The sequence below is a fragment of the Achroia grisella genome, unplaced genomic scaffold (genome assembly GCF_030625045.1).
Source record: "Achroia grisella isolate CSIRO2021 unplaced genomic scaffold, CSIRO_AGI_Agris_v1 utg1573, whole genome shotgun sequence".
Taxonomy (NCBI): Eukaryota; Metazoa; Arthropoda; class Insecta; order Lepidoptera; family Pyralidae; genus Achroia; species Achroia grisella.
In genome coordinates, this window is record NW_026712655.1 from 2,744,202 (window position 1) to 2,766,723 (window position 22,522).

Consider the following 22,522-nt stretch of genomic DNA (forward strand, 5'->3'; position numbering starts at 1 on the left):
CTAAAGTCGTATCTGTCAGGCAGGAGTTGGCCTTCAGCCGCTCCATAAGTCCTTCCGCGGGTTTGGAGTGCTATCTGCACTCGCCCCTAACGTCCGGTGAAACTGTAAAGGCCAGATACAACCAACAACATTAGAGTAGTCCGAAAAAAAAAACTTATTAATAAATCTTTAGCCTTGTTATTGGTGTAGTGAACTACATCAATAATAAGGCTAAAGATTTCTTAAATGAAACACTAGAATACTTCAAATATATATGCAGGTATGGCTTAGTGTTTTAGTGAAATTGTTGACATTATTCAAAATGCATTTTTAAACAGGTCTATTTGATTTCTAGACTATATCACTAACCATAATGTAGATGGAATAATCTGCTACTACATAAGAATTACTAGTTTTCAGTTATAACACTTAAAAATTATTTTATGTTACAAATTAATTAAAATGAAATATACTTTATTCCGAATCAACAATTTATTCCCAATAAATTATTAGAATTTCAGACCATGGCTATATATTATTTTAAAGTTTTCAACTGAGGTTTCCAATAATAATGTACATTAATCATGAACTTGCAACCTGCTTGAGAGGTCCTTCTAAATATTGTGCTAAGGCATTAATCTTCTCTTTTAATATACCAAAGCCAACTGTTTCTTTAGCATATAAACATAATAGTAAACTGGCCACTTGTGTTATAGCTATTTTGCCATTTAAACAGTCTACAAATATAAAATGCAATTTGTCTTCTTTGAATACATTGCATCCCTGTTTTTCATAAGCTGACCACACATTACTTGCGATCGCAGCAGTAACTCTTGCGTCTTTGTCATTATAGCCTGAATAAGCTAGTAGTGCACCTTGATGATTAAGTAACCTAAAATGTAAATATTTAGCATCAATAAATGCATATAAATTTGACAACACTATTAAAATATAAATTAATTGAAGATTAAATACAGTGTATTTTCTACGCCTCCAGTATTCGCTTGACTTAAAACTTGAGTCAAAGCTTTAGGCTTCAACATAGTGTTTAATACTAAGAACTTTGCAATTTATTAAGATATATATAGTCGCCTTTGTGATTGATGTACTAATTATTTTATATTTTTATTTCGTAGAATGTATGTTTTTTATACTTTATACTTTATTTTCCACACAAACTTTACTTTATTTCTAATCACTACCTATTCTGGAAACTTTAATCCAGGAATAATAATTTAATATATATAATATCAGAACAAGCAAAGAACATTTGACAGAAATAAATAAAGTTTTTTTTTTGTTCTGTTTATGCTCATGATAGACAGAAGGATCTATATCATACAGCCATGTTGAGTGTCAAGAAAAGATATTTTTTGGTCCGGTTTTTCTTTTGACAATAATAATAATTAGAGTCCGACTGAAACTAATTTTCCGGGCGCAACCGAAACCGAATATTCGACCGAGGCTTCAGTTTCTGCCTAAACCGAATCTCACATGATCAAGTATAAAATTCCTTAAAATACTGAAATTTCGTGCATTTTACCCATTATTCGTCATTAATAAGGACGTGAAATGGAAACGGAGTAGGTATATTAAGTTTGTTGTAATCATTCATTTAATGTAGTATATAAAAAAAAACATTAATGTTATTTTTATTTTTTTTTCACATCTTCCACCGAAGTATGAGGCAGCATGTCCACAATTATGAGATCCATTATAGTTTTATCAATCCTTTTTGTAATTTCATGGCGTAAGCGAGCGTGCACGACAACTTCGAAAATCAGTTTCGAAATCGGCAAAAGTTTCGGCCAGTTTTAGCCAGAACCGAAATTTTGGTCGGACGCTAATAATAATTATATTTATTTTTTAATAATTTCACGGCTTCGAAAAACTACATATCTCATTTGTAAAATTAAAAATACGTGATCCCAATGCCGGGTTAAATAAGATAAAAAAAGTCATATGTATATAAAATTTAATTTATTTCCGTCCAATAGTTTTTGCGCCAAGTAAAGAACGTTCAGACAAACAAACTTTTGTACTTATTATATTAATGGAATGGGATTACTAGAACATCCATTGTTATTTATTAATCTGGATTCTAGTAGACATACTCTCTGTGATCTGTGTTAATTGTTTTGTTTTCTTGTATTCTGCTACGTGCTATGCTAGACTAAATTGTATTATCTTTTGTATTCTTATTTTGACGTGCAATAGTTTTGTAATAAACCATTACCATTAGCATTCTTTTAAAATGAATTTATCAGACGATAACAATTTTGGAAATGGACTTTTATATGTAGGATTTAACCAAGATCAAGGTAAATAAAGATAGGCGCATTTAACTATAGTTTTTCCCACAGATATTTTATTTCTTCTTTCTAATTGTTTAGGTTGTTTCGCTTGCGGAACGGAGAATGGATTTCGTGTATTCAACAGTGACCCACTAAAAGAAAAAGAACGCCAGAATTTCTCCGATGGTGGACTATCTTACGTGGAAATGTTGTTTAGATGCAATTATATGGCTTTAGTCGGTGGTGGTGCGACACCAGTTTACCCGCCTAACAGGGTGATAATATGGGATGATTTGAAAAAAGATTCAGCTATATCACTAGACTTTAACAATCCTGTTAAAGCTGTGAAATTGAGAAGAGATCGCATTGTTGTTGTTTTAGGTATTTATATTACTAATCTTTGTTATATCTCATCATGGAAAAATATCTGTTACATTTTTTATCAACTAATATTTTGAATTTTATTTATAGCAAATTTGAGGGTAGTCAAAACAAATTATATGTATTAATTACTGAATTCAATTTAACTGAACAAAGTACCAATTAATTTTATAATTTGTTACAAATTTGGTAGATACATATCTTTATCCTGTCCATTATAAAAATGGATACACATATGATATCCATTTTTATATATACCTCACAATATATACCTCCATGTGATATGACATGGAAACATGATGTGGATGTAGTGTGAATTGTAATTTTTTTATCAGATCGATGGTATCTATGTATGCTTTTGTCCTTTAAATATTTCGATAATAAATCTATGCAAAATACAATCTAAACTGAGATAAGAATATTGGTATGATATAATAATTTAGTGCTGATCTTGATAACTTCAATATATATAAACATTATTATTATTATTATTCTTTAAATATGATATTATTTTCTTAATATTTAGGATTATTAAAACAACCTAAATACCTATTGTTCAAATTAGAATAATGACTGATACTTCTTATTATGTATCTCGGCACTATTATAACTTTATGTGGCATTTTAGTTTTTAACCCTTTTGCTTAGAATCCTATACAGATATGAAATATGAATAAGACATGACAAATTGAATTGATTTTTAGGCATATTTTATTGAATAAGCATAGCATAGAAGCAACATATTAGTGTATTATATTAAATTACCACTTTCTAAGATATAGGATACTGGCAATCTGTTTGCTAACAATGTAGTGACAAAAAAACAGTACAACACATATTTCTTGGTATTTTAATGTTATTGGAATGTTAAACAAGCCAACTGGTAATTGGTAAACATCACATATACTCACACACTACAGTATGTATATACCATTAACATATGATGGACATGATACCATTATTATGCATAGTCATTCCAGAAGACAAAATGTCATGCCTCTTATAATTTGATTGTCTTTTACTGTCTCAACCTTAACTGAAACAAATCTACTGCTTGTTGGCTCAAATACGTGAGACTGGAACACATAGGTGATTTTTTGGTTGCTGAGTCAATCACTTTATTTACATTTTCTAGAATACTACTAACTAATTTTATATGTGATATGTTATTTTTAGAAAATCTCATTAAGGTGTACACATTTACGGCACAGCCGCAATTACTGCATGTGTTTGAGACATGCCTTAACCCTCGTGGATTATGTGTAGTCTGCCCAAACAGTAACAATGCATTACTTGCTTATCCGAGCCGCAAATGTGGACATGTGCAGGTAAAGTTTTTTTAATTATAATTCTATTAATTTTATTATTAAATATGACTGGAAATTAATCCAACTTTTTAACCCACAAACTTACTATTTTTATGTTTATGACTTGTCAAGGAAAATAAGTTGATAGATCATCTAATAATAAGAATAAGATATGGATGGTTATAAACCATATCATAGATATTACAGTATAAGGAGACACCCATGACACCTGTTTTGCCAAAAGGTATATTTGTCATACCCAGTAACTTCACTGTCAATCTTATAAAATCAATATTTAGCTTATGTCATGCTAAATATTGATTTTATAAGATAAAGTATAGGTAGTACTAATGCAGATGACTCAATACGAAATTTCCTTTTGGTAACAATCAGTTTTAAGATGCATTGTTTAATTTTACAGTTAGTAGAATTGAGCACTCAAACAGGCACAAGCGCTACTCCAGATGGGCACCTTATAAGTGCACATGAAGCACCATTAAGTTGTTTGGCCTTAAACGTTGGCGGGACGAGGTTGGCTACAGCTTCTACAAAGGGCACACTTATTAGAGTGTTTGACACAGCCACTGGTCAAAAATTAGCTGAACTCAGGCGAGGTGCTAACCAAGTGAGTGATTTATATTATTATGAATTTTACAAATCATAAATGTTAATGAAGTATATTCCAATTATTGAAGACATGAAAATATCCAGTAACAACTTTAACTACAATTAATAATAAGAAATGATAAAGAATAGAAATACAAACAAATAGTAATTACGATAGAACAAGCCTAATCTCAAAGTGTCAATTGTGTCAATTGTGTGTGTGGTGTCACCGTAAGCATTAAATAGCATTGTATTGTATTGTATGTTGGACTCCAGTCTCCGCAATTAGCCTCTCATTCGGGCCGTTGTGCGTGCAGAGCCAGACTACTAAAGTAGCCAGCCAAGCTCCTCCCAAAAGCGCAGAAGACTCCTGGTGTCTTCACAGGCTTCACGGAGCGACCTCACCGTTCCGAGGATTTGTTTTCGTTGTTGGGCCACTGCCGTGCACTCCAGGTTTACGTGAGCCGCCGTTTCTTCAGCTTTAAAGCAGCCCCGACAAAGGGGACTATCTGTAGCATCAATTTTGTATAAGTGTTTGTTTAAGGAACAATGGCCCGTTATTGTCCCTATCATTATTTTAAGGTTATGCCTATTTAGATTAAGTAGGCGTGTTGTTAATCGATGGTTCGTTTTTGGAATTGCCACTTTAGATTGTTTGCAATCAGTGGTTAGGTTCCATCTTTGGTTTTGTATTTCGGTGGATCTCTGGGGAATCCAGGTGCGAAGTTGCGAGAAGGGTATTGGCATAAGCGGGAGGGGGCCTGCAACCACCATGCCAGATCCTATTCTCGCTAGTTCGTGTGCGGCGTCATTGCCATATGATCCGTAAGAATAGCACGATATTCCCCAAATGGATTTACACCCAAGGCCCCGGCCCACAGTCTCCGGCGGCCCCGCTAGTTTTGACCATGGTAGCGGTCATGGAAACGGCGGGGCAGGGGGTGCGACGAATCTCCGGGTAAGATCAGGCTACCACAAACGACGACCACTGGCTCTGGCAACATACAACGTTCAAACACTGCGGACCGACGAAAAGTTAACTGAACTGGAGGAAAAGTTGAGCAGATTGCACTGGCACGTGGGATTATCTGAAGTCCGATGAAAGGGAGAGGACTCGATAGTCCTGAAATCCGGCAATCTGCTTTACTTCCGGGAGGGCGATCAACTGTCCCAAGGCGGTGTCGGGTTCCTCGTCCACAAGTCCCTTTTGAATAATGTTATCAAGGTCGAGAGCGTGTCAACTAGGGTAGCGTACCTGATACTCAGAATTACCAAACGGTATTCGTTGAAGGTCATCCAAGTGTACGCTCCAACTTCGACGCACTTCTACGATGAGGTTGAGGCTATGTATGAGGATATCTCCAGAGCCATACATAGTACAAAGACTCATTTTAACGTTATCATGGGGGACTTTAACGCAAAATTGGGCAAACGAAGCGGTGATGAGCTGAGAGTGGGGCAATTTGGTATCGGTGATCGGAACTTCCGAGGTCAAATGCTGGCCGACTTCATGAAGAAGGAGAGCCTCTTTATGATGAACTCCTTCAGGAAGCGGGAACAGCGGAAATGGACTAACACACCCATGGATGGGTGCCACAAAAAACGAGATAGATTTCATCTTGTCAACGAGAAGACAGATTTTCAAAGATGTCTCTGTGATCAATGCCGTCAAAATTGGAAGCGATCACCGGATGGTAAGAGACACATTGAAACTGAATCTGTAACTCGAACGATCCCGACTGATGAAATCTACGCTCCGCCCTACACCTATACAGATCCAAAACCCCGAAAGTTTTCAGCTAGAATTGCAAAACCGTTTCGAATGCCTTGGTGACTGCATTGACGTGGACGATTACAACAACAGGTTCGTGGAAACTGTCCGTGCGGCTGGGTCTAAGCACCTCAAAACCCGCCGCGCAGAAAGAACCGGAAAAATATTTATCTCTACCCTCAAACTGATGGATGAAAGGAAGTATGGTCCTACAGTCTCCGACTGACGCTTCCCAGTATCGGCAACTTAGCAGGCAGATCTCTAAGTCCTTGACTCGTGCCCATTTTAACACAAATTGTGTAAAGGAGGCTATTGAGAAAAACAAGGGTTCAAAAGTCTTTAACAGGGATCTGGCTGCCGGACAGAGCCAGCTGACGCGACTTAAGACGTATCTAAACCCGAACTTTTGAGGGAAATTAAGAAGTTCTATGGATACACGACAACACGGGCACCTGTTAACAATACGGCGAAAGACCCTAGAGCCAAATTAACCCGACATTATACCGAAAATATCCCGGACTTCAGCCTGTAAGAGATTGGTATGGCTCTTAAACAACTTAAAAACAACAAGGCGCCGGGCGATGATAGTGTTACTGCTGTGCTTCTGAGGGCTGGTGGTAGACCTGTTTTGCGAATCCTCCAGAAGCTATTCAACTCCGTCATCCTCGAGGGCAGGACGCCTCAAGCATGGCAAAGGGATGTGGTGGTTCTGTTCTTCAAGAAGGGAGACAAATCGCTTCTGAAGAATTTCAGACCCGTAACACTGCTGAGCCATGGTTATAAGTTGTTTTCGAGAGTCATCACGAATCGTCTCGCGCGCAGGTTTGACGACTTCTAGCCTCCCGAGCTAGCCGGGTTCCGAAAAGGCTTCAGTACCATAGACACATTCATATGCTGCGGCGGGTAATTTAGAAGACCGAAGAATACAACCTGCCACTTTGCTTGGCGTTTGTGGACTATGAAAAAGCCTTTGTTTCGATCGAGACGTGGGCTGTGCTACAGTCTCTCCAGCGGTGCCAAATTGACTATCGATATATCGAAGCGTTGAAATGTTTGTATGAAAACGCCACTATGACAGTTCGCCTCCATGACCAGAATTCGAAGCCTATCCAACTGCAGCGAGGTGTCAGACAAGGTGATGTCATATCGCCAAAGCTATTTACCGCTGCGTTGGAAGATGTCTTCAAGCTTCTGGACTGGAGCGGGCTGGGCATCAACATTAACGGCGAGTACATCAATCACTTTCGATTTGCCGACGATATAGTGGTCATGGTTGAGACCCTGGAAGACCTTAGCAAAATGCTCGAAGATCTCAGTAGAGTCTCAGACTCTACTGAGGTCTTCGTTCATCGTCGGCAAACAGCTTTGGCGATATGACATCGCCTTGTCTGACACCTCAAGGAGTAAAATCTTAGATGAACATGGACAAGACGAAAATCAAACACCCATGCCGTACCTGCTCCCGTAAAAATCGGAGATTCTACACTCGAAACTGTTGATCATTACGTATACTTAGGCCAAACTATCCAGCTAGGTAGATCCAATTTCGAGAAAGAGGGCAAGCGTCGAATCTAACCCGGATGGGGGGCAGCGTTCGGGAAGCTGCGATATATCTTTTCGTCCAAATTTCCGCAGTGTCTCAAGATGAAGGTTTACGACCAATGTGTGTTGCCAGTGATGACTTACGGCACAGAGACGTGGTCGCTAACTATTGGCCCCATGAACAAGCTCAGAGTCACTCAGAGGGCAATAGACAGGGCTATGCTCGGAGTTACTCTGCGTGATCGAATCAGAAATGAGGAGATCCGCAGAAGAACCAGAGTAACCATTTATAGCCCGAAGAATTGCGACTCTGAAGTGGCAATGGGCACATAGCTCGTAGGACAGATGGCCGTTGGAGCAGCAAAGTCGAGTGGCGACCACGGACTGGAAGACGCAGCCAGCAAGGTGGACCGATGATCTGGTCAAAATCGCTGGAAGGCATTGGATGCGAGCAGCGCAGGACCGATCGTCGTGGAGATCTTTGGGAGAGGCCTATGTCCAGCAGTGGACGTTTTACGGGCTGCGATGAAGATGATGATGATGATGATGAATCTCAAAGTAAATACCAAAAGTTTGCCTTTATCATTTCTATTCTGATCTGTTTTTATCCAAAAGGTTAGTTGGTAAACTAAACTTGCTAATTGTACAAATATTTTGAATAGTGCAATAAGTAAATATATATATAAATCTCATGTTGCACCCGTGTGCACTAACGGTTTACGCTGACGGGACATCAGTGGAGGATAACAAGATGAGCCCATCGTGACAAATTCACCAGGAATTTATCATGATGGTTTCCTCATTGTACCATATCAGGTTGAATCGCGTGAAGGTCAAATTGATATGGTACAATGAGGTCATCAATCCGCATTACTATCCCTGATACCCTTTCCCGGCATTGTACACATTAAGTTGTATCACAAACAAGCAATACAGCTTGACTACTGAGCTCATATGCTTATATGTATGAGCTCATATGTCTGTATAACGTGGCTATACTAGCAGTGCGAGGAAGTGAGAGATGCCAACAAAATACATATGATAAAGTAAAATTCCTTGCCGCGTCTGTCTGTATGTTAGCTCGAAAATCTCAAAAATGATTACATAAAAAAATGGGCGAGCTGTTAATTCTGTTTTCATTCATCAACAGAGTAATTTCTGAAGGTTTACTTATATAATTCGTTGAGGTGTCTTGGGCGGGACGCTAGTTGTGTATATGATAGCGTATGAAAAGTAGTATCTAACACAAATGCATAAAATTTCAATTAAATTGTTTCAGCAGGTGTTACCTGATGATTTAACAAACTTATTTAGAATTTAACATATTATTACTCATATCATACAGTTCTAATATTTACTTACATACATACATTACAGGATAAAATACTAAAAAATATTATGTTACTTTCAGGCAACTATTTACTGCATAAATTTTAACCATACGAGTACTAACTTATGTGTAACGTCCGATCATGGTACAGTGCATGTGTTCAGTCTTGAGGATGAGAAACTCAACAAGCAATCTAGTCTGGCCACAGTCAACTTCTTACCAAAATACTTCTCTAGCAATTGGAGTTTCTGCAAATTTACTATTCCCAATGGGCCACCTTGCATCTGTGCATTTGGAGTTGACAAAAGTTCTATTATTGGTAAGTACCTTTATCGTTCAACATAATCATATAAACATACAGATAGCTGTTTACCACTATATTATGATACTGAGTAATTTAAAATATTATATATTTAGATGTTATATTTATTTTCTTAATTTTTCTGGTTTCAGGAGTTTTATTGTAGTATATATTAAAATTTATTTCTAATTGGCATTTCCTTTACACTTCCCATTTGCGTTTCAGATATTATAATTGACTTCTCTAATGATGGGTTATTTTAAAGTTCTTTATGTTAGCAAATTAGTATAATATCCTAATATAATTTAAAAAAATATTTCAGTACCTGATTTTGTATTGTTGCAGTTATATGCGCTGATGGTTCTTATTACAAATACAAATTTAACGAGAAAGGAGAGTGCACCAGAGATGTATACGCCCAATTTCTGGAAACTTCTGAGGATAGATAAAATGTAATAATTAAGCTATGGATATGACTACAAAGAAGTTAGTCATTACTTAGAAAGTGGTGCATTAATTTCTTATAAAAAACTGACTGGCATTATGCTGTGACATTCTATCTATTCTTATTATAATGAATGATAGCCAATTTATTAAAGCGTTATGTAATTATGAGATACCCCTTAATATGAATTGGGCAAGTGATATTTATTTAATACCTGCTAACATAGATTTACTGTTCTTCTACAATGATTTGTGTAAAATGAAATGCACTATAGTCAATGTTGTATGTAGTTATAATGTAATTTTTATGTTTTAACAATTTTAAAAATTATGTTGATTAAATGTGATACAGCAAATTTAGTAATTTAGTAGGTATATATAAAATAATTATTTCTTCGGCTGCCTTTACATTTTTATGTAAGTTTTACTGATGCAAGTACCTTGCGTAATAGACTTACACCAGATTTACGTATGTAAACATTTTAGTAAATAACATATCGTATTTTTTACATGATCGTTTATTGAAACATGTAATATTATATTATCTGTGTTGAAACGTACTTTCGTAAGTAAATCTTAAAGATAATGCCGACCATTGTTGCACAATGATTTCAGAGTCTCATTATTAACAAAATTAAAACTATAATTTATCAGTTGTCCATCAACTGATTGTTTTGAATAAGTACAATCGGCTTTAATAATATTATGCGACAATAAATTGGCAGCAAAGTTTTAATTGACAGAACATTGGCAGCAAGTTTTATTTTATCTAAATTTTTTATTATCAGATATTGTTTTCAACAAACAAATCTTATTGTACTGTATCTTCCAAGTTGAAGTGCAATAACAAGACATTTATTTTAGTATAGAGATATGCGTGTTCTTAAGATTTTATAATGTTTACACTTATAATATTGAATAACAATAAAACTCAAGTTCGTCTTTGGCGATACAATCTATATGAAACTAGCTGTACTTTGATATGTATAAAGAATTGAGATAACCTAATTTTTAAATGATAATTCTCACGGATGATTTTCTCGCTGATGTACTGTTTTCAGGGATGATTTTTGTAAATCCATTTCCATCTGGTACGTATAATCTAATAATATTGAAATTATACCCTGCACAAGCAACTTCATTATGAGAATGCGATAAATAATTATCTTCATATAAATGTGATGATGTCATTTCTCAAACAGTAATATAAAATTATTTACCACTAACTTGATTAATCTCAGAGTAACGCGCCGTAAGAGACCACTGATCGATATGGGATCCTACAAGTTTGGAATCGAGACTAGGATCTAAAGTGTAGACAGAGAAAGACCAAGATATCATGTATATAAAAACATGTTTCAAATAACCACTTTCTGTCGATTTAAACATTGATGACGCAAGGATGTCTTTAGATCATATCGGTATGCTATGACCATTTCATCATTTGTATGTTGCAATTGGAAGGTATAATTGACAAATAATCAGTGAGAAAATTACTCGTAGGTAAACAACTCAACTCTTAACTAAGACGATAAATCTATGTAATGTTGGTCAAAATGAAACTTGTACTCTTTTAGTGAAAACTGGACTGGTATCGTAATCTTTATACAATCCTGAATTAATGGCTGTAAGTGAGTCTCAAAAGTTTTGTTTATACATATTGTTATCACTACTTCTTTATTGTTTTAGCTCTGGTAAATCTAGTATGTTGGTATAATTAATTAATTTAGCGTGGGCTGAATATTTGTAAACTGATTGTTGGTATTAGTTATTGTTAGATATTATTAATTTTCTCCATGTGTGGTTTTCGTGAAGTCAGCAAAACAAACGTGTGATTTTTGACAATGACTTACACGAAACTATAGTCATCTCAATAATTTGGTATCATATGAATATCATTGAACATATCCATTAATTATTCAGGCTATTTTAATCACTTGAAACGAATTTGAGGTCCACTGTAGTAAAAAGTCAACTGATAACTAACAATTTTATTTTTCGACGGTCTATTAAACCTGCACCTCATAAATGAAATAAAAATGATGAAATTCACTATTACAATGAATATCCACAATCCGTATGAGGCTAAAAATATTAGGTACTAATAATAATAACTTCTTACTAAATGTACCTATATGTAAATAAAAGTATACACAGATGTAGATACGTCATGACCAGATCGCAGAATTGATTGATATCATAAAGTAATGAACCACATGATGATTTTGAATTTTTTGAAATTTGAAACAACATAATTTATTTAAACAATAATATCGAAATATTTTGTGTTAAATAAGTAAATGGATACACGGCCTATAATTTAACTACTTTGTGATGTGATGAAATTCTACATCTCTTCAAGACAGATATTGCATATTTATTCATAAATTATAACTAATTATTTCTGTTAAATTATTTGTTTAGTATGAGAGGATATTATATCTATTGCAAAAATTAGCCAAAGACTTACTGATGTTCGTGAGTAAAAATTTCAACCTAAAATGTCAGTTTTAATCACATTTTTAATGGTTGTGTAGTGTAGATATCGCAATTTGTCGATTTCAGATGTTTAATTTACAAACTTTAAAGTAGGAACAAATTAAAAAGTTCCTGTTACTGTTAATATATCTATAAAGAAAAGCTATTTCGTCGTAAAGCTTATGCTCCGCTCATTGTAAAATGGTGCTAGTGGCAGTTAATATTTTAGCATCTTTACTGTAAAAAAGCATCAGACTGAGCTTTGACGCGACGCTATCGAAATCAAACCACCATTGACGTCAAATGATATTTTAATATGATATATTAAATACTCAAATATTTGCTAACGATAGATAATGCCAACAACGAGCAAATGCCATGAAATCACCTTAACGATTTGATTTCTACATAGTTTCGTCAAAAATTAGTCTGCTGTGTCGAGTAATGTAATTAAAGATCCAGTCAATGCTATGCATTTTCTCTCAAGCAATTTATTTAGTAAACCTTTCTAAATAAAATAAATTTTTAGTTAACGGCGCCATGCTACAATAGTACGAGTATAATCTCTATTACATCGGTTCTATTTTTTTTTCTATTAAAAGGCCCATTAATACACACGCACCTGTACTTTTCAGTTAGCTGAAAATTTGAATCATAGAATTAAGTAGTTCCGTTTCCGTAGTCTTAAGTTTTTACATTTCATTCTCAGCTGCCCTTATATTATATACTTATTTTGAATAGAGAAGACTATGTAAAGTGATAGTAAACCTACGAATTATTAATCATAGCACTGTGAAGGATCATAATGTAATCATTCCTTTATATTTTCGACATTGAATGTAATGTTACATAATCTGACCTAAGAATTATATATTAATTGCTTTTGAAATTACGTAGTTTTATATTGTTAGCCATGAAAATGACCCTATTATAGATAAACATTTTTAATAAACAATTCTATTTTTCTAAGTTTTTATAATTTTGATTTAGTTGAACCCTATATAGACATATATTTTAAGCAATAACGTTATTTGCTCCTTAATATCATAGGATTTCTTAGCAAATGTATGATATTAAAGGCCAGTTATCTATTAAGTATCGTTTATTATTATTTCTTTAACACGTCTATAAAAGTATTTCTAGGTATATTAATGTTAGCAACACTTCGCATTTTTTTCTTTCCTTCTGCTTGTTGTTTTAGCAACTTCTTTCGGCGAGTCACATCACCGCCATACTGAGAAAAAAAATTATTGATATAAATATTATATATGTATACAGAAACTTACTGTTATAATGTTATAAACATGGAAATTTGTGAGGATGAATGGAAGTGGAATGAAGATTACAAAACTCAACTATGTATGATCTGTCAACCAAACGTGAGTCAAAATGCACATGCAGTAACAAAACAATGCTTTCAAAATGTTCTCTACAATGCTGTTATCAAGTTTACGTTAACAAGTTTTTTTGTGCGACTTAATTCAAGCGAGCACGCTATCTGATAGTTAGTCTACATAATAGAAAATGCTTCATCTCATAACATAAAGAGTGCATAGGTATCTTATGTGTTGAGAACGGAACCAAAAAGATTTTTTTTAATTGTGCATTGTTTATACTTACTAATTTTGCTGTGACATCTTTTCTGTACGCCTTTATAGTTTCCCTTGCGTAAACTTTCCCTCCTACTACAGCTTGGATGGCGACCTTATATAAAATTTCGATTTAGATAATATAAATTCGTGATAAAAACAACATCAGCTTTGGAAGTTAAGGCATCGAGCAAACATAACTAGCATTTTTTTATTTCAATGTATAATTTTAATCAGGGATTTGTCGGCGTGACCGGGGTTTAGCCATTTTACGCAATAAAAATATCCATGGTATCAAAAGGCAAAGAGATAAATAAAATTACCTGCACCATTTGTCGTGGTATCATTTCTTTTAACTTCTCAGCTAATCTTCTAGCATTATATTCCAAACGGCTAACATGTACAATAGTGGATAACTCTTCAACTAATGTTCCATTTAGCAAAATATCCATCTGTTAAAAATTCAAACATTATCGACTGTTAATTATGTTATAATGATTACAAAGCGATTACAAATTTGAAAATTATTTACAGTGACTAAAACTTTATTGTTGATTATTATTTCACATTTAATAGACTAGGCGTTTAACACACAGCTTTTCTTCTGATAGCCGCGAGTTCTCTTCAAAAGAGATACAAACATTTGTATTCATGAGTATAGTTGTTTTTATTGGTGTGGTTGCTTTCTGTATATAAGATTATGTAGCCAGAAAAAAATCTGCATATCTATTAGATGCTTAGGTTGCGCTGCTTTAATTGTCCTGGCTTTAGTTCACTTTTGTGACTGAAAATCGTAGAGAAAATGAGATAATACAATGATCATAAAGACAAAAAGGGTCGATTTATATTAACGTACCCTGACTAACACGCTAGGATGAAAGCCATAATCTTGATAGTCGAAACTGGCAAATCCTGAAGTGATGCTTTTGAGAGTGTCATGAAAATCAACAACCACTTCAGACAACGGTAATATGTATTGCATCATAGTCATTTTATCATCAACAGCATGCGACGGCAGCGGAGTGCCACGTCTGTCTATACACAATGAAGTTATGGATCCGATATATTCTACTGGTGTTATTATAGTACCTGAAATAACATACATATATATGGTCTATTGTATGGTCAAAATGCCGGAATACATCACATTATGTCTATGTAAAATGCCATTGAGTAAGTTACATGGTAAAATTTCACTTTGGTTGTTAATATCGGTAATGTAAATACCTAACATCTTTAAATTATTAATATGTCTCTTATTATAAAAATTATAGCACAAAATATATAAAGTAGAAACAGACCTATCACAAATGGTTCGAAATATTCCGCTATGTTTTTGACATCGGGTAATTGTAAAGGATTTGTAATTATCACTTCTTCACCTTTGTATTGTCTTATTATTTTGGTTCCCATAACTCTGGAATTCATAAATCAAATGTATTTTAGTAGTCACATTAAAAATAATTTGAAAAAATAAAAGTGATCTGAACTTACTTTATTTTATAAGGGACAGATGGTGCAGTAAGTATAGCTTCAGCTTTATATTCTTGTAATAATCTCTGTGTAAACACATCAAGGTGTAGCAATCCCAAAAATCCAATTCTCCATCCCTGTCCCAAAGCAGGACTGAAAAGTATAGTTTTTATTTTTAAAACACTACCATGTAAAATTATTCAGTTTCATTTTGGTGAATTTGTCAACATAACACATTAGTCACATTAAGTGACCTGACTTCATCATCATACTATATCTATCCTCCATTGGTGTCTATGATGTCATTGGCATCCTTCATCAGTACTACCATATAGTAATCACTATTCCAATAAAATACATAAAAAATACACCTTTTGATATTTTCTTTACTTTACCTACTATCTGGTGTGATTGAGACTGCAGAATCATTTAAAGATAATTTTTTTATTGCATCACTAAGTTGGGTATGTTGTGATTGATCAGCAGGAAAAACTCCAGCATATACCATATGTCGCACTGGGGCTAATGTTACGTCTTCTCCACTGACTGAATAGTCTGTTGATAAAAGTTGGTCTCCAACCGATCCTCCACCTTTTGGGCCACAACCTAAAACATGTTCAATTATCATATTAAGTGTCAGATGATTTTTTCACAATTTTTAGTTACAACAATCTTAATATACATATTATAATAATCATATCCAGGAGAATTCACTCCACGCCATTTAGTCCCAAGTTAAGCAAAACTTGTGTTATGGGTACTAAATAATATAATTTTTCTGTATATATATATATATATACATATATATATATGTGTTTATCACCTCTTCTAAAGAAGTTAACCAATATGAATGGAAAATATTCCATCAGATGGGTTCACTTTTATTATTATTATTTTTTTTTCCAAAAATTCTCATCTCCCCTCTTAAGGAGAGGAGATGGCAACATACCCCCGGCAGAAGCACAGTCGGCCGGGGTTCAGGGCCCCAGGGAGAGAAACCGGCGTACAATGCGGGCAGAATCTAACAGCACCGCTTTCTGCATCTTTCCCGGGAGTGAGCCGCCCCGGAATCCCTACCGTCTGAGATGTTGTTCCAGACTGGTTGGGATAAGACCGTTCACCGACATAACGATTGGAATGATTTCGGTGGACATCACCCCCCACATTTCGGTCACCTCGTGAGCCAGGTCGAGATACTTTCTCTTTTTCTCAGTTTCGGCTTTCACGAGGTTCTCGTCATGCGGTATGGTGATGTCCACCAAAAACACCCTCGAAAGTGCCCGATCCATCACCACGATATCAGGTTTGTTCGCAAGAACGGTCCTGTCCGTGATGATGGATCGGTCCCAGTAGAGCTTGACGCTGTCGCTTTCGAGGATCGGCTGGGGCTCGTACTTATAGTACGGCAACCTCTCATTCGCGAGGCCGTACTTCAGAGCTAGTTCTTGATGGAGTATTTTGGCTACCTGGTTGTGTCTGTGCAAGTACTCAGTGTTGGCAAGAGCTGAACAACCCGAAAGCACATGTCTGAGTGACTCTCCGGGATGGCGACATGCCCGACAGATGTCCTCAGTGCCATCCTTCAGAATGTGCTTTCGGTAATTGTTCGTCTTAACCACCTGATCCTGTATTGCACAGACAAAACCCTCGGTCTCTCCGAAGAGATCACCGAACTGTAGCCAGTGCACGGAGGTCTTCGTGTTGACGTACGGCCCGTGAAGGGCTTTGAAGAACCTTCCGTGCAACTCCTTCTCTTTCCATACGGCCTCCCGCTGAGAGGTACCCAGGACTTCGGGTTTTCGAATTTGAAATGGCTTGAAAAAAAAAAAGAATTGCATGGCTAAGGTCACATGGCTGGCCGAGAACGCCTTTAACCAGTAGTGCTGCAATCCGTCGATTCCCGGACTTTTCCAGTTCGGAACCCGACAGATCGCAGCAACCACGTCTTCCTCCGTAATGGTAATGACGTTCATCGGCGTTATTCGAGCACATGCTTCCTCAACACCGTGCATCCATGCGCCCTCCTCATGTTCCACAGGTTCAGACCACAGCTGTCGCCAGAAGGCGACGAAATTGGCTGTCTCGGGTCTTTGTCCTGTGGGCTGTAGTTTTGGGCGCTCCAAGTTTCTATAAAACTTCCGTTGATCACTCGTAAAGAGACGATTCTGTTGATACCTCTCGACCCTCTCAGAGTACCGTCGGAGTCGCTTCCCCCATGCAGCGACCTTTTGCTTCAGGTCATCTATACGCTCCGTAAGTTTTTGTCCGAAGTCCGGCTGGAACAGACGTACACCTGTCCCAGCAAAGGCCTTTTTTACGGAGCGCATAATTCTCGGGCGTGTATTGCCCTCCCTGAAGCAGAGCAGTCTGCCAATGAGGACCCTGGCCTGGGTGATCCGTCGCTCAATCCTTCTTTTCCAGGCTGGTTTCGCATTATCCCTTTGGATATTACGTCCAGCCCGGGGCATTTTTGCGCCGGTATATCGGCATACTGCCAACGCAGCGCCAAACAGGATTGAACTCGTCTCTCCCAGGCCACCGCTGCCCTCAAGGTATTGAGGCAGCAGTCCATTTGCGGCCTCAATGGCATCCCGCGTCGCCACATTTGGATGTATCCGGGGAAGCTTCGGTCTCTCTTCGAGGGGAGTTCTTCGGATCTCTAGAATCGCCTCTTCTAGTATGCTCCTCATATGCTCTATATCCTGGGAAGTTGTTCCGTCCGCATCCGCTTCTGAAGGCCTTTCGGCAACCATCTCTACGTTAGGTAGCACGTCTGAGATGGGTTGCTCCATGGTCGTAGGGTCTGCTTCTGGAACAACTTCACTTCGCAATCGTTCGAGTTCGGTCGCGCTAAACATACCAGAGCGCTGTATGTACCGAACTCTATCGGCTAGGTTCTGTTCCGAGACGATTAGCTCCGGTAAAAGACGCAGAAACTCGCGGTGCATTACTGCCCTGTATCCTGTTCTGCCTGTTTCTGTCCCTGTAGCCCTGTAGAACGCTCGCATGAGGTCTTCGTTCATGGCTCTCGACCATCTCATGCGACGTGTACCACCAGTGGCGGGCGCCGATTGCTGGGCCTGTGACGGCCCTGCCGGTGCCAAGCCAGCTGATGTCGATGGCAAGGGGTCGGACCGGCCAGGTGGTGGGGCCGGTCGGCTGGCCGGCTATTATTATTATTATTATTATTAAAGCTTTATTGTCCATATATTACAATTATAACTAATATTTTAAGTTAGGATTAATTTATTTTCTTTATATATGTATATGGTCCCATGTGGGTAAAAGCCTCCTCCAACTTGTTCCATTTCCCTCTATTCACAGCCACGCTCATCCAGTTTTCCCCGGCCACTTCTTTAATGTCATCAGACCATCTCTTTCTCTGTCGACCTACTCGCCTTTTTCCTGTCGGTCCCCGCCACTTTGTTAGTTGGTAAATCCACCTTTTGTCTTTGTACCTAGCTACGTGACCTGCCCATTTCCATTTCTGTCTTAGGCCATGTTGAAGTGCATCTTTTATTTTTGTTTTACCGCGAATGACTGTGTTCCTTATTTTATGTATTCTGCGTAGCTTTAGTACACTTCTTTCCATTGCGTGCTGACAGGACAAGACTTTGTTTTTTAATTTTTCCGTATATACCCATGTTTGGCTTGCATAAGTTAAGCTTGGCAGGATGCAGGAATCCATTATTATCTTTTTCATTTTCAAGTTGTAGTTCCCTTTTAGAATTTCTTTCTGTGCCCAGTATTTCTTCCATGTTATATTTATCCTTCAGTCAATTTCATTTTCGTTACTATTGGGGTCAAAGGAAACCATTTTACCCAAATACACATAGTCATCCACATATTCTATTTCTATTCCATCTATTTTGATTGTTTGTTTGTAGCTGTTAGTCATAATTTTTGTTTTTGAAGAATTCATATGAAGACCTATGCTTCTACTCTCTGCATCTAAATTATTTAGCATTTTGTTTAAGTCTGTGGCCGTTTCACTAAAAAGAGCTATATCGTCTGAGAACCTTAAATGGGTTAGCCTTTTATTCAGTATTCCTTTGTTTCCCCAATTAATATTTGTAAAAATTTGCTCAAGTACCGCTATGGACAATTTAGGAGAGAGAGGATCTCCTTGTTTCTCACTTTTTTCAATTGGGAATTCTTTACCTAATTTGACTCTACTTGTACTTTTGGAGTAAATGTTCTTTATAATGTTTATGTATTTTTCGCTTATGTTATTACTTCTTAATGCTTTCCATATAGATGAATGTATTAAGCTGTCAAATGCTTTGGTATAATCCACAAATGCTATGTATATTGGTTTATTAAACTCCTTGTATTTTTCGATTATTTGTTCCATAGTATGTATATGATCAATTGTCGAGTAATTTGGCCGAAATCCTGCTTGTTTTATGGATTGATTTTTATTAATTTCTGGTGCTATTCTGCTAAAAATAATTGACGAGAAGAGTTTGTAAGTTGTTGTTAATAAACTAATGAGCCTGTAATTACCAATGTCAAGTGGGTTCACTTGTATTATACAAAATGTGTAGAATCACCAGAATGTAAATTTAATTTTTAGAATATCGTTGATAGACAGTGTTTTAATTTTTATTAGTAATATTATGAAATAAATAAATTGCACTATATACCTAAGACTATTTGTTAATACATCACTTACCTACCATTATAACTTGACCAGCTCCTGCTTCCTCTATAGGTTCTTCATGGGGTCGTAATAGTGCTAAGTATTTAACAATCTGTTGTTTAGATCCCAACCTCCACTTCACTGTTTGCCCTAATTGTACCTTACCCGAATGGATGTATGCCAAACATAGTACACCTCTATATTTGTCATGCCATGTATCAATTATGTGTGCTTTAAAAGGATCATCCAATTTAACAACTGGTGGTGGAATTCTCTTGATTACACTTTGTAACAATTCTTCAACACCCCACCCCTTTTTTGCTGATATACTCAAAACTGTATCAGGATCTATGCCAAAAACAGTCTTTAATTGTGTTTTAACCTTATCAGGATTAGCTCTAGGTAAGTCCACTTTGTTTAAGGTGGGTATTATATATAAATTGTTCCTTTTGGCAAGAGAATGGACTGCAACTGTCTGTGCTTGTACACCCTCATTGGCATCTACCAACATGATTACTCCCTGACATGCAGTTACACTTCTAACAACCTATTAAAAATGAAGAATTATGAGTGAAGCTACCATACCATGAATTCTAAACAAAAAAATTCTCATTTTCACTCCAAAACTTCAGAAAAAAAGAAAAATGGTATATTTGAAATTTCCATCTTATGAAAGCACTACTTTCTTTATTCACACCCTTTGCCCAGTATTACTACTCACTTAAACTAGTAAGAATACTTGCCAAAGGGAGTGAATTATAGATGCTTTTATGATACTGATATTGCCGGTGTGAACATGGACACAAAATTTATTACTATATATATGTTAATCTTCAATAAAAAATAGGCCTACATTGTTGAACTTATTGAATTAAATAATTGTAATATTAGTATGGCATACAAAAAATAACTTAATTAGAGTTTTGTGTTTATAAATTTAACACTAATTAAATATAAAGTTGTAAACAAAATATAAAATTATTTAAGGAAACATATCTTACATACCTCATTGGCAAAATCCACATGGCCTGGTGTATCTATAAGATTCAATAAATATTGTTCACCATTGTATGTGTAATTTAGTGATGCTGTAACAGCTTTTACAGTAATTCCTCTTTCTCTTTCTACCTAAAAACAATAACATAATATAAATCTACAGATCTTACTTATAAATTTAGACACTAAGTAATTTGTTGTTCAAAGGCTGAAGAACTCTGATTGATATTTTATAATAGGTGAAGTATCTCTACTAATTCATGATGGATAGTACAATAGTTTTTGTCATAATATATGTAATTTACAAACATAACTAAATAATTGATAATAACAAAATAGTCCAATACCACAATATGTATGAAGTTATGAATTAACATACTTGTAACTGATCTAAAATTTGAGCATGTTCTGTTCCAGGTTTTATGACACCAGTTATCTCCAGTAATCTATCAGCTAAGGTGCTCTTGCCATGGTCAACATGAGCTACGATACTGAAGTTCCTAATTCTCGTTGCATCTGGTATTTTGGAATCTGAACTGCTAGGTCTTTTGATTATAATTCTAAAAAGGAAACAATATGAAGTAACACTATATTTGATAAATATGAATGCCAAAAACAAGTTAATCGATAAAATATACCTTTGATATAATTTAGTAGAGATTAATGAATATTTTTTTAGACAATTAATGGGATTTATTAATTTATCCATTATTATTATAACATTTATAACCTCTTATCTAAACAAACTTGACAGAAGTTGACATGACAGCTGATGCGTGTTGCCAGTAGACCTATGTAGTTCGCGATCAAAGTTGGGTAGAGCGTTCTCAAAGAAGAGCAGTACGAACTAGTTCAAAACTCTTTGGCTCTTTAGATCGTTTGAAAAATAATAAACCCTTGTAAAAGAAAAACAAGACCTCTTATAAGCAGGAAAAATATTTATAGACCTAGTGGTTGACCAGACTATTGCCTTTACTGACTTGAGTCAGAAGGACATGAATTCACAAGAGATGCGAAACGCATTACTGGTGGCTACATTATTGCCTTTTCCTAATCCTTACCGAAACATAGTTTTTAAGAAAAAAACTCCTAAATAGAATCCTATAATAGTGATCGCTGTACGTTTTAACATTGTAACCCTTCTAATATTATGAAAAGGTCCAGAGTACCTACTGTGAATTTGGCCATTACTTCTGTTCCAATTGGAAAACACCGTGGCTTAATGGTTTACTATCATACCATGACTTAGAACCGAGGGTCGCAATTTCGATATTCATAATAACACCTGTCATCCAATAAACAATATTAATTGAAAAGACGGTTGATATATTATTTGCTATCAGAGTAGGTACAACACAAATAACAGTCGCGAAAATTACTTATTTTGAT

At 35.9% G+C, this 22,522-nt stretch overlaps 3 protein-coding genes across 3 annotated transcripts; 1 reads left to right on the forward strand and 2 right to left on the reverse strand.

The window, feature by feature from the left end:
• Positions 1 to 451: 451 nt before the first annotated feature.
• On the reverse strand, positions 452 to 1,258 carry LOC131841164 (ragulator complex protein LAMTOR2 homolog). The gene is made up of 2 exons (XM_059189422.1): positions 955 to 1,258; positions 452 to 871 (listed from the first exon to the last, which is right to left on the reverse strand). The coding sequence occupies exons 1-2, from the start codon at positions 1,020 to 1,022 to the stop codon at positions 562 to 564; spliced, it is 378 nt and encodes a 125-aa protein (XP_059045405.1). The 5' UTR covers positions 1,023 to 1,258; the 3' UTR covers positions 452 to 561.
• Positions 1,259 to 2,072: 814 nt separating this feature from the next.
• On the forward strand, positions 2,073 to 11,675 carry LOC131841067 (WD repeat domain phosphoinositide-interacting protein 3-like). The gene is made up of 6 exons (XM_059189298.1): positions 2,073 to 2,300; positions 2,373 to 2,654; positions 3,831 to 3,982; positions 4,383 to 4,586; positions 9,292 to 9,529; positions 9,857 to 11,675. The coding sequence occupies exons 1-6, from the start codon at positions 2,234 to 2,236 to the stop codon at positions 9,958 to 9,960; spliced, it is 1,047 nt and encodes a 348-aa protein (XP_059045281.1). The 5' UTR covers positions 2,073 to 2,233; the 3' UTR covers positions 9,961 to 11,675.
• Positions 11,676 to 12,425: 750 nt separating this feature from the next.
• Positions 12,426 to 21,912, reverse strand: LOC131841066 (translation factor GUF1 homolog, mitochondrial). Its single transcript, XM_059189297.1, has 11 exons — positions 21,772 to 21,912; positions 21,513 to 21,693; positions 21,143 to 21,265; positions 20,171 to 20,684; positions 15,891 to 16,101; positions 15,517 to 15,648; positions 15,324 to 15,439; positions 14,879 to 15,111; positions 14,346 to 14,474; positions 14,054 to 14,137; positions 12,426 to 13,667 (listed from the first exon to the last, which is right to left on the reverse strand). The coding sequence occupies exons 1-11, from the start codon at positions 21,840 to 21,842 to the stop codon at positions 13,542 to 13,544; spliced, it is 1,920 nt and encodes a 639-aa protein (XP_059045280.1). The 5' UTR covers positions 21,843 to 21,912; the 3' UTR covers positions 12,426 to 13,541.
• Positions 21,913 to 22,522: the final 610 nt, after the last annotated feature.